Genomic DNA, 17,046 nt, shown 5'->3' with positions numbered 1-17,046 from the left:
CACCTGACTGTCAGAGATAATGGCCCTTCTTCTGCACCAAATCTGGGGCTTAAATGTGCGCTTGGAAAATGAAGTGCCTGAGCCCAAGGTCCTCCTAAATCTGCCACAGTTTGAGCCCAGTGTCTTTCTTACCTAAGTTCTTACCTAAGTATTTGATGGCATGGCATGGCATGGCACGGCATGGGACCATCTCCTTCAATGGAGCTGGGCAAGTTTATGTGTTGCACATGGGGACAAAGAAAGGCAAGAAGCAAGATGGTTTGACTTGGCATTAGGTGGCTGAGGGCCTGGTCTCTGCTCCCAGTGCTGTTAATGCATCTTATGTAAGAGATCATAAAGGAAAACTGCAGCCAGTTTTGCTGGGTGAAAACTGGGATGGCTGGAAATGAAGCAGGCAGAATCTGGCCCTCGTCTGGCCCTCCGTTAAAATCAGTGAGTAAAAATCACTGCCACCTGCAGTGTGGCTGGGTGGTGGTCATGTGAGGTACACGTAGTGCACTTTGATGAGCAAAAATAATTTAGGAACTGCTTTTACAGACCCAGTGGAGGGACATCTTGATGGCAGAGGCAGCAGCCATGTGACAGTGGGGAGAGAGATTGCTTCTCCCAAGAGCACTGCTGCAGCAGGCAGGAGGATTAATCCAAGTCTATTTTCTGGAACTGATTTAACACTGTGTTCATTTATCTGCAGCTTCTGCTGAAACGTTTCATATTTCAGATCTGATTTCAATGTTTCCAAGGCTGAAAGGCTTTTTTCTCTAGGGAGTAGCAGTTCTACAAGAGAACAACAAGTAGGAGCCCTAGGGAAGCAGCAGAGGGAAGGAATATTTTATCTTTAGTAACTGGTCATTTCCATTTTGGAGGCAGTGAAAGAAAAACCATCTGGTGTGTGCTGAATATTCACTACTTAAACAATGACTTGGTTATGAATATGTGCATGTGTTATTGTTATTTATTATTTATAGGATTCCCTAGGTGTGCTTGACACTTCACAAGCAGAAAGGAAGACCAGGTCTCCTGCCTCTTGTGCCCAGTATAAATTTGACACAATGCTGAAAGCATCCAACGATGGCAGATGAGGATTGGGCAGCCAGCTGGGGGTGAGAAGGAAGATGTCAGACCTGTGAAAAAGGGCAGTGCACAATTTCTGGAGCAGTAGCTGCTTCTCATGACAGAAGATTGCTTCGGAAGACCATCCTCACAGATTCATGCCTGTTAGTTTGGGGTTTAATCCTCCCTTGAATGAACACCATTTCCATTTATTAGTTTAATTTTCTACTCCTTAAGAGCTCTGTTCCTGCGATGTCCTGCCTGGAAATGATGCAGAATGTCAGGAACCCTGCTCCAATAACTTTCCATGACAGCCACCTGGGAGTGATGGGTCTGCTCAGTTGGGTTGAGCATTGTGGCTCAGGAGCTCAAATCAGTCAGCTGAGACAAATGTTTTTAGATATATTTTACTGTGTACTTTACCTGATAGTTAAAGTATCTTGAAAGCTAGAAGAGTCCCATCTAGTGGCAGCATGACACCTTGTTGTCAGGATATAACATCTGCTACTGAGGTCTGCTGAGCATGACGGGAATTCGAGACCACCCTGGCACCTGCAGATGATGCTCAGAGCTTTGCAGGAACAAAATGCCTGTGCTACTTTCCCCTCTCTTGTCCTTCTTCTTCTTTTCACTGCTGGAGCTTTTCTGCAGGGGGTTTTGCTGCAGCACTCAGCCATTCCTCTGGTGATGAGACATTATTATGGGCAGGGTTTGGTGAAGGGAGCAGCCATAGGCACTGGAAGGGAAGAATCTTGAGTCTCTTAGGGGAAGAATTTCCACACCATTCTGAGGACAGAGTTCAGGGGCATTTGCAAGGCCAGGGGGATGGAGGAGATAGTGGACAACAGCCAGGGACAACACCCCTGGCCTTGAGCTTGGGCCCAAGAGTGCCTTCCCTCCCGCAACACTCCCTTCCCACCTATCATCAACATTTTCTCTTCCTGCTGTTTTGCTCTGGCACATTGAAATTTACTTGACTGCAAAAATTTGTTTCCTGACACCACCAACAAGCAGCAAATAAATGAAATGTTGATTTTTGCAACAGCTTTCCTGACACAGCAGGGCATATCATAAATTGTGGCTTAGAGCCCTTTTTTTCACACAGGCTGTTGCTTCATTGCATGGGCAGCTAGAATGGACCAGAGCATCATGAACAATGTGATATCCCAACTCCTTGGAAACATGTTACCATCTCTTCATTTGTTAATAAATGTCCTCCTCATCAAACTCCTCAGCACAACTGAAGCAGCACAATGGGCAATCTTCATAGCTTAAAAGCCAGCTGCCTAAAACCATACTGTTGGTCTGCCTGACCTCAGTGCTGGATGCCCCTCTCAGGGGCTTGTACAACAGGAACAATACACCAGGACCCTTGCTCTTTCTTTCAGAGGTTTTCAAACACAATCCAAGAGGCACAATTAATGAGTATTTAAGCACTTGGATGGCTTCATCTAGGAAAGACATGATAGCCACTTTAAAGTATGTAAGAGACTGCAATGAGAAAAAGATTTCTTTTTCTGAATCCACCAGTATAAGGACTAATACCTTCGACTGCTGGAAGGGAGTGCCACATTATGTGTAAAATGAATAAGAAGAAATTCTGAATACATAAGAAGTAGCTGAATGGAATTCCTGGAGGTGGTGAAGAATCTCCATCACCTGAGATCTTCAGGACTTTATCAGAATTTTGTCTGCAAAGGGTGGGTAAACTTGAAACAAGGGTATGGAAAATTGGGAAAGATGGTTGAGTTGGCCTCTGAAGGCCATTTCTCACTAGAAGTAGAAGCTTAGCGTTAGATTTGTGTTTATGGAAGATCAGATCCTGACAGCCTGTGTAGTGTAACCCAGAACTGAATGAGGAAAGGCTGAGCACCCTTTTGCTCTCAGTATTCGTGCCTCCACCTAGATAGATTTGAAGCTGATCAGCATAAAGGCATGCAGCTCAGCCATGCTATATTTATTTTGTTGCTAAACTGGGGACATTAGGCTGTCCTGTAACTTTTCTTGGCCATTCAGTTTTACCTAATCAAACAGGAGGCCTCTCCAGACCATTGTGGGTGCTCAAATTTTGAAGGCTAACTACCCAGAAAAAGAAAAATCAAACCAAACCAGAAACCACTTCATAAAATTTGTAGTTAAGTGACAATTTAAATCAAGCAGCACCTGGTTTACCATGGAGAGAATTCATTTCTTTAAAAATGTCACAACAAATAACAGAGGTTAAGTTACTCATTCCAAAGAAAAATCACAACCAGACTGTATCTCGAACAATAAATGAGCAGTGTGGACTAAGGCAATGCACATTTTGAGATGGATGAAAGTATACATAATTTGGGATGCAATTTAAAGCGAAACCTTCAAGGACAGGGCAGGCTGTATCAGAGCATAGCATCAACTGGAATGGTATTTTACTCTGTTTGAAATCTCTGAGCACAAAGAATTAGAAGATCAGGGGAGGAAGATAGGAAAACTGTCATCTGCCAGTCATTATCAAAGGTAGCCCAGATGATTGAATGGGAGGATGGAGTCACCAGCTGGCTGACAACTGATAAATTCTGTCAGTGGTTTCCTACCCTGCTTGCTAAAGGGACATATTGGGAAAGAGTGCATACTAAGGAGAGTCCCTGCACACAACTGGCCAGCAGGGAAGAGTAGAGTGCTGACACTCAGAATCATCAAGGCTAGGGAGAGAGAGGGACTGGCTGTGGTATGCTGTGCTAACTTCTGGAGAACATGTTCACAGTAGGTAATGAGAACAATAAACTCCTCTCACATGTGTTTCTTATGCCCAACTGCCAAATTCTTCCAGACAAAGGCAGATAGCATAACCCTTGCCATACTCAAAAGACAAGAAAATCTTGACACACAAGAGAAGTGATTTTACTTACAGTTGAAAAGCAGAATGGGGAAATACTCCATCTCCTGGGTCAAAACCAGACTCAGAGAAAAAAAAGGGAGAAAATATTTCTGAGTGTCACACACCCAAGTTGTCTCATGATGTTGATTTTACAGCAGGAGAAAATCTAATTCATGCAGTACATGTTGTTACTTTTTAATGCTTGCTCCAAATTAACTACTGTTCCAGTTTTTTGCTTACTTCCTGTGCTAATCTCCTATTTACCCATCTTTCTCTTATATACACATGCATATACATAGGCAAATTCATCCCCAGTCAACTTCTCCCCCTTCCTGCAAACAGCTCATAATATCAACACAACAGCACTGAAAGAGGATATTTTTCTATATTGTTAAATATGAATCCACTATTTTGACAGAGACAAATCATAAGCATCAATGTGCAGGAGCATTTTAATGAGCATGTAGAGAATAATCTGCCTCACCAATCTTCCATTCCAGTGAAAAACCATATTTCCCCTTCCCTTCCCTTCCCTTCCCTTCCCTTCCCTTCCCTTCCCTTCCCTTCCTCCCCCCGCTTTGGCTACAGCTTTTGATGTTCCCTATGCAGGCAGGCTTAATGTCTTTCATGAGATGCAGTCCCCTCAGTCGAGAGTCTTTCATGACATGAAAAGATTTCTCTGTAATTTTCTTTTTTTATTATTATTTTGATGTAAGCTGTTAAAATATGGAGAAAACACTGTCTGATCATCTAAAGATAAAACCTAGACTGGGTCATGTATCTCTATTGCAAGGCTCAGTCTACTTTAAATTGATGAGTTGAGGGAATATTGGAGGAATTTTATTCTCAGTAGTCGTGACAGGAGAATGAAGGAGGTGGGAGTGAAAACTAAATCCGCTCTGAGCAGCTTCCCCTTCAGTTCTGCCAGAGGTGTCTCTTAGCTGTTTGTCACTGCAGATCCAGTGCCTACAGGCTTGGTTTGCACTTGCTTGTGTCATTGCCACTGCTTTTCTCAGAAATGTTGGACCATTAAAGTTACCTGGGAGGAAAGTTATTTCTAATAAAGAGCCCTTGAACACTTGGTTGCTGTCATCACGTTCCATGCTAGTGCATGTGCAGGAGACAAGCACAGCCGTCTCTCCTCCAGTCTTCTCTCCCTAGAAACTGAGACATGAAACACGCTTTCATTTTGCTCTGCACCTTCAGGTGAGGGAAGAGTCTCTTGTGGAGTTGCAGAGTCTGTGCTGAGGGACTGACCAGCAAACCTAGGACTTAAGATTATGTAAAATGCACGTTTCTTTGACTTTTCACCAGTGCAGAGTCTGACTGTCTCCAGGGTCACCGCTGCAGCCCAATACCCTCTTCTCTCCCCTTCTCGTGTCATGGGTGGCTCATCTGTGGAGGGAGACAGGGATGCTGCTCATGAGAGCTGGGAGGGTGCAGCACGTAGGTGTGTAGGAGAAGGAGAGGCCGTGCACAGAGCCTGTGCAGACAGTACAAGAAGAGTGTGGGTGGGCAGAGGGGGGTGAGGGTGTGTAGCTGTCAGGGAGCAAACACGTGTCTGCAAAACTTCTACCAGCACCAGGCTACTGCTACTGTCCAGGCACCACCTGCCCAGATCAAAGCCTTTCCTGCTTGTGTTAAGGAAGGCTTTGAACCTGAAACGACTGCCCCCCACACTTCCCCTTGCCTCCAAAGCTGGTTCCAATAGGCGCAGCTTTGTGGAGGTGTGGGGACACACAGAAAACTCACCTGGCCTGCCTCACCCACACTGTGGGAAGGAACGGTGTTCTGCGGGCTGGAGGGGCAGGATGCCTCTTCCCACTCTTCTGCTCTCCCTGTGGGAGGTGTCAGGACCTCAGAGGCCCAAGAACACCTCTCTCTTCTCCTGGGCCGGGTTGTGCTCGGTGTGAGGTGGACGGAGCTGCCGCAGGTGCGGCTGGTGCTGAAGGGACAGCTACGGTGGAGACGGGCCGGGCGGGGCAGCAACACGGGAGGGTCGGGAAGGGACACGACCGGACAAGAACAGGACGCGGGAGGGACATATAGAGAGGGAGCGAGAAGTCCGGGGCTGAAAAGCACAGGGACAAGGACAGGCACAGGGAGAGACACGAGGCACTGGACGGAGAGAGACAGACACAGGGCAGGGGGAGAGAAAAGAGGGACAGGAAAAGAGCAGGAAGGGAGAGGACGAGCAGGAAGGGAGAGGACGAGCAGGAAGGGAGAGGAAGAGCAGGGCAGGCTCCGGGCTGCGCTCCGGCTCGGCTGCCGTGGGGGTCTCGGCACGGCGGCTCCGCGGCGCCAGACGCGCCGGCAGCGGGCGGCTCCCGGGGACAAGGGGACTGCAAGGTGGCAGCGGCAGCCCGCAGCGCCGCGGGGCCGAGGCGGCTCCGGGGCCGCCGGGGCTCTGCAGACACCCGCGGACTCCCTCAGGCTGCCGGCGCGGGTGTGCTCGGCGTGCCGGGGCACGCACACGGTCCCCCGGCTCGCTGCCTGCCGCGGGTGGCCCCCGCGCCATCCCGTGCCCCGGCGATGCTGAGCCCCGGGCCGGGGTGACCGCCTGTCCGGCGGGGACGCGTCGTGCCCGGCCACAGCTGCGGCTGCAGCTGCGGCGCCGCTCCGGCTCGGCAGCCGAGCGCCGCAGGTTGCATCCGGACAGCGCTTGACCGGCTGTTTTGTATATTTTCTAATTTCGTGCAGCACAGGGCAGCTATCATAGAGGTAATCTGTAGATCCGTGGCTTTAAGGGATAAATTAGAGCACTGGATTTGATCCGTATTGCAGTGGATTAGAGCAACCTCTCCCCCCTCCCCTTCTCCTCCTCCCACCCCTCCTTTCCAATTCACTCCCCCCTCCTCCAGCACCACCTTTTTTCCTCTCATGCAATACCAAAACTGACCCTGCCTGGCAGAGAGACTGCTAGGCGAACAGAGCAGTGCTCGCATCGCCAGCGCTCCGCGGGAGCCGCCTCTCCCCTGCCAGCCGCTGCAGCCCCTCCGGGGCACCGCTGCTGCAAGTTCCCCGGAGGCCGGCGCCGGGGCCGGGGGGTCTCCTCCGGGAACCGGGGAGCGGTCGCTGCCCACGGGCTGTCCCGTTGCCTCGGCCCGGCAGGGGCCGTGGGGCGGCGGCGAGGGAGAGCGGCCCCCGGAGGGCACTTCCCGAAGGCAGCGGGGCCGGGACCCGGCAGGAAATGGAAGGATGAAGTGTGCAGCCGGAGCGGTGATGTTCCTTCTCTCCTTGCTTTCCCCCGCAGGAACGTAATCCGCAATGCTAGTTCTCAGGTTGCTCAATGTTGTCGCTCCAGCCTACTTCTTGTGCATCTCCCTAGTGACCTTCGTCCTCCAGATCTTTGTCTTCATCCCCAGCATGTTCAGAGACCCTTCCACCACCTCACTTTTCTCGCCTGCTCTGCTGCATGGTGCTCTCTTCCTCTTCCTCTCAGCTAATGCCCTGGGAAACTACGTCCTTGTGATCCAGAACTCCCCCGAGGACTTGGGCAAGGACTTAAACTTGGGCAAAGGAGCCGAAGTGGCAGACTGGCTGGATGGAAGCAGGTCCCCTGGCTCAGCCTTGCCCGGCACTCACTTCTGTAGACTGTGTGCCAGAGTCACCCAGAGGCATGACCACCACTGTTTCTTCACAGGGAACTGCATCGGGAGCAGGAACATGCGAAACTTCATCATGTTCTGCCTCTACACCTCCCTGGCTTGCCTTGACTCCCTAGTGGCAGGCATGGTTTACATTTCTGCTACACTTTCCATGTCCTTTGCGGACCCACTGGCCTTCCTCACTCTTCTGCCTCATTCCATCAGCCAGTTCTTCTCAGGTAAGGACTCCTTGCTCAGAGATGAGGAGCGTGTTCCTCCTCCAGGGCTCCTGGGATGGGGGGACCTGAAGTTCCTTGGATAGTCATCTGTGGAGGTGTGGTATGGAAATGGGCAAGAGGGGCAATTGGCCTTCTTTGGAGGCTACAGCCAGCCTTTCCAAAAGACTTTGCTTCACCTGAAATAGAAGCTGGGACCCACTCCAGGTTACATCCATAGCTACATTCCCAATGCATTAGGCTCTGGAAAATGCCCCATAACCAACTTGGTGGTGATAGAATAGAGCTATCTGTTGTGCAGGACATGTGTTGTAGTTAGACAGAGGAGATGGATTTCACTGCAGGTTTGAGGGATCTTTTGCCTGTCCTACAGGTAGAGGTGGGGGTGGTCCTGTAGGTGTTTGTACCCTACAAATCTGCAGCTTCCCCATATCCCAGCAGGTATATTTTATCCAGGTCCACTCAGTCCCTTCACTGTCACCCACCTCCTGCCTCCTGGCAGTGCAAACTTACTGAGATCTTTTCATCCTTCCAGCACAGGAGAATTAGGGTTCAGGCAACAGAAACTGAGAGAGGAGTTAATGTGACATGATTAGGTACCTGTCTAGTGACCCCAGTCTGGGACACAAGTCCACAGAGAACCATGGGAATTCTCTGTGCTGCTCTTTGCAAAAGCTCCAAACCAAAAGCAAATACATCCTTCTCCTTGCTTCCATTCCTTACCCTTCTTATTACTTCTTCCCCTTTCCCCTCTCTCCCTGCCTTTCTATAAATCTTCGCAACCCTTCTCTTCCCTCTCCTGATTTTGTTCCCATAACTCATCCTCTGCTCTTGCAGAACAAGAAGCCTTGCCTCTCCACCTTTCAGCACACCCTCAGACTCTCCAGCCTCAGCCCTTTCTCTGTCCAAACCCAAGAGTAGACAGATCCTGGCCTCAGAGAAAGGATTCTGCAGACAGCCTAGACTGTTACTCTGCCCTGAGAGTGACTGCAGAAAATGCCATCTCCCTGCTCTGAGCTCCTGCCTCATACACTTACATCAGCTTTTACCAGACTAAAATAGGTATCCCATGTATTTTAGCTTTGCAGGTTCAGCTGAGCTCAGTTAGAAGGGAGTATGTTTTGGCTTGTGCATTGTCACCAGGATTGTTGATTAAGATCTGAGTGTGGAGACTCCACTGCTGGGAAAACAGGAGCCAGGGAGGCCCTAGCTTGCTTTTCAGATTCCAGGCTGGGCTGCCATCTGAAAACAAACAAATATCTCTCTGCTTGGCAAATTTGCAGATTTGTCATGGTAATCACTGAAAGACAATAAACATGAAATCCTGCCATGACATTTTTATGGAATCATTTTTCCAACTAGAAGTATTTTTGTAAATAATATTGCATGAGCTTTACTAGCATTAAAAACACTGGGAATGATTTTCCCCTGTGCCTAAGCTCTGCTCAGCATAGCAGTCTGGGAGGGGGAGCAGGGATATGGGAGGAGATTATCAAGGAATTAGTTCTCTCTGACTCTGAGGGCTCATCTGCACAGTGGTGGGTCCTGGCACATATTTGCAGAGACACTGAAGTGCCCCAGCTCTGTGGCAGCAACTGTGATGCCAATACAGTGTGTGGACAGTTTGAGTGGGACACAATGGGCCTGGGTGCAGAGCTAAGAGCCAGAACACCCTTGAGAGGCAGCAGCTTCCAGCAGCTCCCACCAAACCTCTAGTTCTGCTGAGAAGGGAACTGCTGCCTCACCCAGCAAGATAACAGGTATGTAGTGTCTTGATCACTTGGGAGGAAGGACCTACTGGGTTTCTACCTGCACATTTATCCTCTATTTCAGGAAAGAAAAAACACAGTCTTGAATGGTTACCTGGAAGGGTTGTTCACACAGTATTTTTCAGCTAATGTAACTGTTACTTAAGTTGGACTTAAAAAACAGGGGATGGGGATAGCAGGGAAACAACTTTACTTTTCTTCTTCTCCATCATGCCCGCTGTACTGCAGAAGTAGTAAAGGGGGATGAAGGGTTAATCTGCTGGTCTTATGTCAACTAAATGTTCCCTGCTTTTGTGCTGGGAAAGTTTTCAGCTGGCTCATTCTGCCCAGACTGTACTCAGGCATGGATTTCAGAATCTGGCCCAAAGTCGATAACTATAGCCTACAATACAGCTTTTCTGGCATGGATAATATATGGCAATATAACCTTGAGATCACACTGGGTCACTTAGAGAAAAAAAAATCTGAGACTAAAAGAGACTGTGGGGATGAGGGGCAAATGGAGAGCGCTATTGTAAACACATCATATTGGACTACACAAAATAAATTATAGAAAATGCTTTATGTAGGTAGCCTGAAGAAAAGGTTAAAAAAAATCATGTATCTGGAAAGGATGGCTCAGAGATGCTTAATATTTTCAAGGGGAAACAAGGGTAATTACTTCCTGAATGTTGAATTTCAGCAAGGCAGATAAGTAAAGCCTACAGGCACCTTGCAAAGGGTCTAAAGAAAAGGTCTCTCCCCATATCCCATCTCAGTATCAGTTGTAGGAAAAAAATAAATATCTGTCACACTCTAGTCTAGTAAAAGACGAACAAAGAATCCAGTATTTGGCTCTGGGCTTCTTACCTGGTAGATCAAGTTATTCTGACAGAATTGGTATGAGGATTTGTCATTATCCTAAGAGGCTTGTTCTTCTCTTGCTGTGTTGCATACAGAGCCCCCTGAGCTGAATGGGATCTAATAAGAAGGGAAAGATGACATTACATTTAGGAAGAAAACAGAATGATTCCTGTACCTTTTTCAAGTGAAGACAGTCTCTAAAAGCTTGAGGCTGTAGTCAGTGTCCTTACAAATTATCCTCAGAGAAGCCTGCCCCAGTCTCTCACTTATGGCACTGCCAGGTGGAAAAGATGGGATTCACAGATTGCAAAACCAGGTGATACCACCTAATCCAGCCTTCTGCATAAGGGAAGCAAGAGATGCACATCCAGTGACCCTTCTGTTGGACTTAAAACCTGAAGCATCCATGAACCTCTTTCAGGCAGCTCACCTCTATTGGCCGTGCAATCCCTGCTTTAACACAGTTGGTCTTGTAGGGCCCATGGTCTTCCAGAGGAACAGAAACATGTGAGAGCTTTTTTATTTCTAAACCTTATAGGAACCAGTGAAAAGATATCAGCTATTTATACCAGTATTGACACACATTTCATTTCCTTTGTGTAAATATGCCTGTATGTAAATATGGGTGTTTAATAATATACCAATATGCACAAAACATGTGCATAAACATCATATGGGCACGCAGAAAATGTTACATTAATGGGTTTAGCTCTGCTTACACACTGAAAGGTCACTCAGTGACACCTGCTGTTATACTAACATTTTTAAGAAGGAGTTCTAAAATCATTGTAGAGGAAAGGGCCTACAGAATATTTTTATTCAAATATATTCATCACCAATATTTACTAAAATACCCCCAGCTGAATTAGGAGCTTCAGATATTCAAAGTATTTTGAGTATTATAGCAGCAGATAATAAAAGGAATTTAGATTGTGTTTTAGAAAGGTTTCTGTTTCTTTCTTGCTTTCACATGAAAACTGTCTTGCTACAAAGATAGGAAAGTCATTATTGATTTATTTTTCTTTTTTAACATTTATATATATATATATGCACACATACTCATATAGTAGAGATGGAGAAAAAGAGAAATCTGAAATATTTCTGCCTTGTGTTAATACAAAGAGTAAGGCTTCTTAGAAGCATCTATATGCTGTAGGGTCCACTTGTCTTTTCAAAATCCTAGAAATCTTAGATTCCCTCTGATGAGCAGGTAAATCCTTAAATAAATTAATCATTGTTCGGAATAATGCTGAAGCAGATATGCTTCACTTCTGGTTGAATTTGTCCCTGTAATCTAGATCCTCACATAAACAGCAAAAGGGGAAGTGTACAAGAGACTGATATCATTTCAGTATTTCTGCAGCAGGTCCATTCATCAGACACTATGAAGGAAATAATTTAACACAGTCAGAGCAACCAGCCGGTCTTGTCCCTACCTCCGCATTTGTGGCCAGCGAAAGCAGCTGGTTTGTTGGTTCCTGGGGCTGTGTTACACTGCATGTGGGCTGTGTCTAAGCTCTTTCTTTTATTGTCCTCCCTCCCTCCTGGTTTTCAGGAGCTCTCCTCAGCTCTGAGATGTTTGTCATCCTCATGCTCTACCTCTGGCTTGGGATCGGACTGGCCTGCGCCGGCTTCTGCTGCCACCAGATGCTGCTGATCCTGCGCGGGCAGACTCGGTACCAGGTGCGGAAAGGAATGCTGGTAAGAGCCCGGCCCTGGAGGGAGAACCTGCAAGAAGTCTTTGGCAAGAAGTGGCTGCTTGGACTTTTCATCCCTGTGCAGAATGTGGAGACTAGCTACCGTAGGCAGAAAGAGAAATAAAATCCCCAAGGGTGTGTGTGCATCCCACGCACACAACACCTTCCCTGTCCTCTCCCACTGTCTCCTGGATCACTACAGAGCTGGGCTACTCCATCTTTTGGGATTGCAGCGGCTGTGGGAGGAAAGGATGGGCTATCAAACAGAATAAATTGAGCATATTTACATGGAAATCACAAACCATGTAGATGAGATACTCCAGCTTAGTAGTCACATCCCTGCACCTGCATAGGTGGCAACAGTCTTTGAACTTGCAGAAAACTTAGTCAGACCCTCCTGTGGCTTCCTGTCTGAATCCCTCAGTCCCCAGCCCTATTAGTCACCCTATATAGTCTTTAAAAACTGCAACAGGAGCCTGGGCTGTTGTGGAAGACTGTAAAAATGGTGTCTAGTCTTAGGGAGGGTATTGTGGAGTGGCTCTTTGGCACTTATATACATGAGGTAACTTCACATGAGAGCATAATTCCAGAATTGTTTGGACAATGATCTCAGGTCCATGGTGTCGTTCTTGGGATTGTCCTATTCAGGGCAAAGAGCTGGATTTCAGTGATCCTTGTGGGTCCCTTCCATCTCAAGGTATGATTCTTGATTCACAATACTGACGAGCCCTTAATGACAGAACTGCAATGCAATCAAGCTGTCCTAGGAACAGGTTATGAACATGGTTAATGCATCAGGAAAACCTTATCTCCACAGGCTAGAAATTCAGGAGGAAAACTAAAAGAAATTGAGAATTTCTCATTTCTATTCGTGATGTGTTCCCTATATAATGATAGTCCAAGACTGTAGCTCTGCTACTTATTTTTAGCAATCCTTTGTCCAATGACAGAGTCCAGGCAAAGCTGCCCTTCTGACAGGGAGCAGCAAGCATGGTCAGATGGAGGGACAAGGAGAGGAAACCACAAAGGTAAATGAAAATGCTGTGTTTGAGAAGCTGTGTGATGAGACAGGCTATGCATACCTGTGAGAGAGACAGAAGGAAGTGTGGCCACACAGTGAGCAGTTGGGAGGGTGCCAAGAGCTTCTCTGCTGTGTCAGAGCCCTGATGCATCACCCTCTCACAGGAAACACCTGTACCATTAAGGCTGTGAAGAGTTCAAAATTCCAGAAGACAGGGAGGTTTTCCAGCCCATCAGGGCACTTCATTTTGCACTTGAATAATTAGAAAAATGCTTTTCTCAGACATCCCTGCCACACTTTAGTTACAGCTCTCCAGGGCAATTCCCTCTCGCATTGCTGCAGAGGGGTAAAATCATCCGTGCTATAACTCCATTAAAGATGTTAATAGAATTACTACAGGGATTAATCAACTTCTTGTGTCTGTTGTTTTTTAGCTGCAGCAGCAGCCCATTAGATCAGTGCTGAGATCCTGTGCTTACAAATGTCTTAACAAAGGATATCGTAACATCTCCACCAGGATCATAGCATTGGATTCCCCAGCAGCTGCAAGAGAGAAGCCTCTGTTTTGGCAAACTGCATCAGCTTATGTGGGCTGGGTAGGAATCCATTGTTTCTCTTTAATAGGCTGGGAGTATGCTGACAAGCCATGAAAAATATTATTTCTTCCTCAGAAAGGCTCTCAGTGCATTCCCGATAGTGGAATGTCCCTTGCTTTTATCCTTGAGTTTCTCACAAGCCAGGATGGAGTCACTCACTCCTACAGGCTTTGTAATCATCTTTGACCACTTTACACTTGAATACACCTTTGAATCAATAACAAACAAAGTCTATTGTGATGAGCAGAGTAACCTTGAAAATGTACTGGAAAAACCCTTAGCTGGATAACTAAAACATGGAGGATATGCATCCTTCCACACTGCGTGTGTTCCCATGAACACACAATTGTTTCCATGGGTAATATGATGTATTTTCTCTAACAGTGAACAATAAAACATATTCTGATTTTTTACATGAGCTGTATTGTGCTTTTTGACAGTTAGCTGTCATTAGCTGTCTCTATACATTTGTTACAGCATACACGTGGATGTGAGAAAAGAAGAAATTAGGATTTGTTTATTGGCTTTGCCAGTAATTAATCATGTGATTTTTGACAAGTCCTTTCATCCTCCCTACTTTAATGTAATGAACAATTTAAAAATGCATCTAATAACCAATTTGCAGACCCATTCTAATTTCTATTTATAAATTACACTACCAAACTCGTGCCTTGTTAACTCAAAGCTATGGGAAAATTAAGCTATTATCACCACCCACAAACAGCATCTTGACATAAATTTTTCCTTCCTGGCAAATGGTGTCAAGGTGAGCAGACAGTCACCTAGACACTGGAACCAGAGCCAGAGTCTCATGCCATACACTTTGTCTTGGAAGGATTATTTTTGTTCCACAGAGTCACTGATCCAACTTCTCCACTTTTGCAGACTTAAAGACAATAGCCTTTCAACATTTCAGCTAGAAGTCACCTCCCACCAGCAGAAATTATGGTTTGACATCTTTGCCCTCTGCTTTTGGCTTTTGAGGGACACTGCAGTCTTGGGCAGCTTATGGCACTTGGCACCTGCTGCCACAGTGCCTCAGGCTTTAAAGCTCCTTAGGGCTGCACACTCAGAAGGGCAAAACAACTCAGAGTTTCAGTGGGCCACTCTGCAAGGACAGAATCCTTCCAGTACAACATCAGTTGCCCATGAAGCCTGCTGCCTCTTCACATCAGGGCTGGATCATACCTGGCCCGTGTCAGGGTTACAGCTGTCTGCCCTTACCACAAAATTTCAGTCCTTGCAGAAGCACAGATAGATCCCAGTTTGAGTCACTGCAGCACAGTCATGTACAGCTATTCTTCCTGTCAGACACCTGTGTTACTGGCTGGAAATTGCTGCATCACCATTTTATGCAGCTAAATGGTTCATTTGCAGCAAACTACTGGATTTCAGCAGTCATGGTGGGACTTTCAGATGGCCACAGCCTTTACAGTTAATATCTTCTGGTATGGAAAGAGCTATAAACATTAGACCAACCCTGTATTTGGCTTATTTCTCTGCTTATTCCAAAGTGTGCATACTGCCCTGTTTGGGGTAGTGGCTCTGCAGGAACAATTAAGAGTATTTTTTTTAATTAGTCAGCTGCCTTGACATCCTTTCCTTGTCATAGCTTTCTATACCTACAGAAATCCTCGGCAAGAAAATGTAACAGGGCTCAACAACTGTGAATAGAACCTTTGCTCTTAGCTATGATTTATTAAATGAAGGCTGAGCTCAATGGCAATGTCGCAAATTCTAAATCTGTTCACTGGCTCTAAAGTTTTCTAAGGATAAATAATAAAAGCTTCTCATCTTCTGTACTTAAAGAGTCATTACTTACTATTTGCATTTCATTACATAGCAGCTGCAATAGCAAATATATTTTGGAACATGATTTCTTGTGACAATGTCTAAATATTTGCAAAGGTTTTAAAAATAAAGCACTTAGGCTTCTCTGGCTTTGGAAAATCAGATGACCACCAGATTTCTTCTCTGATAATGCTAGTGGCTGAAGTAAAAGCTCCCTCTTGCTAAAGGCCTTGCACAGAGACCACAGACATTTGCTTAGTGGTTTGTCTATTTTAAGTGTGACTATCTGAAAAATTGGTGTCACCTCTAAGGTCTCAGAAGTCTTTGCAATGGCAGTGTAGAGGAAATGAGGGGATGCAACTCCTAAGTAAACCAGAAATGTGTTCTTATGTACAGTACGAATCTCATAAAAAGTAAGTAGTGGATGGTGTTCCTCTGCATACTGCCCTACCAGGCGGCCCTGAAGGCCTGAAGGTCTTCATTAGATATCCTCAGAGGGTACAGAGTCAAAATGTAAAAGTAATAAGGCATGGGAACATAGCAGAAACGATGATGTGAAATAGCATTTATCTTAAGAAATAGCCAGCTCAAGGGAGATGGTCACAGTCTAAAAATACTTTCAAGGAGACAGACTGAATGAATGAGAAGACTCATTAACTGTAAGGATATAGTTGGAGGAGGACAAGCAGTCCTGGACTGAAAGAAAAGCTGAGGTCGAAAGCAATCAGAGAAAGTGGCCCCAGTGAGAGCAGAAGTGATTTGATGTGCGTAGGGATGATGAGAGCCACCAGGCAGTATGAGGTATGACAACAATTTCAAGTTAACTTCATTGATTGTTGGCTGAATGGACGCAAAGAAAGTTAAGAAAACTCATTGGTAATCACTTTCTGCTGAAAAAACCTCAAACCCCAGCAAAACCAAAAGGGTTTTTCTTTCTTGAACAGCATATTATGTTACAAGGCGAAGATGCATGGATAGAAACCATAAGCAGCAACAGCAGAGCCCATATAGTTCTCTTTGAGTTATTTAAAGGCTAGACAGAGCTATCAGAGTTGGAGTAAAGCAATGACCTACTTGTGCAATACAATGAAGGGAGAAGAAAATTTAAACCTATGTGGAATCTCTGTGTCCTGCTTGATACTTAAACCTACGGAAACATGTCAGACAACAACCAGCAAGATGGTCTTTAATAATGACATGTCCAGATGTGGGGTTGTTTAATTTTCCAGCTCTTTTCTGGAAAGCCAGTGGAATAAAGAGGAATAAATTGGAGATTACACCAAAAGTCAGCAAATATGGACCAAAGAGTGCTTCAGTCCTCTTGTGGAACTGCCCTGGCAGCAGCCTTGTCTTCATTACACCAAAGAGCTTTTAGCATTGGTTGTCCTACTGAATCTAACTGGCAAGTGATGCCAGAGCTCCAGCATCCCAGTCCCATGTCTCTTAAGATTCTCGGAGCCAGATTTTTTTAGTCTCCCCAGATGTTTCCAAATAAAAATTGTCATTGCTCAGGTGTGTAGTAGGTTGATTCTGGCTGGACACTAGGCACCCACCAAAGCCCCTCTATTACTTCCCTCTGCATCTGGACAGGGGAGAGAA

The 17,046-nt window shown here is 46.0% G+C and overlaps 1 protein-coding gene across 1 annotated transcript; it reads left to right on the top strand.

Annotated features, from left to right (window-relative positions):
* The first annotated feature begins 6,803 nt into the window (after nucleotides 1-6,803).
* ZDHHC22 (zinc finger DHHC-type palmitoyltransferase 22) lies at nucleotides 6,804-15,136 on the top strand. Its single transcript, XM_039704941.1, has 2 exons — nucleotides 6,804-7,733; nucleotides 11,898-15,136. The coding sequence occupies exons 1-2, from the start codon at nucleotides 7,175-7,177 to the stop codon at nucleotides 12,161-12,163; spliced, it is 825 nt and encodes a 274-aa protein (XP_039560875.1). The 5' UTR covers nucleotides 6,804-7,174; the 3' UTR covers nucleotides 12,164-15,136.
* The last annotated feature ends 1,910 nt before the right edge of the window (nucleotides 15,137-17,046 follow it).

This window comes from Passer montanus, unplaced genomic scaffold (genome assembly GCF_014805655.1).
Source record: "Passer montanus isolate IOZ18808 unplaced genomic scaffold, ASM1480565v1 scaffold18, whole genome shotgun sequence".
NCBI classification, from domain to species: Eukaryota; Metazoa; Chordata; class Aves; order Passeriformes; family Passeridae; genus Passer; species Passer montanus.
Note: the sequence above shows the minus strand (reverse complement) of the source record. Positions and strands in the feature narration are given on the sequence as shown.

Bases quoted from the DNA above. Each gene is read 5' to 3' on its own strand.
- ZDHHC22 (XM_039704941.1), top strand. From the start codon at position 7,175: ATGCTAGTTCTCAGGTTGCTCAATGTTGTCGCTCCAGCCTACTTCTTG. The intron at 7,734-11,897 runs GTAAGGACTCCT...CCTGGTTTTCAG, and splicing joins CATCAGCCAGTTCTTCTCAG to GAGCTCTCCTCAGCTCTGAG.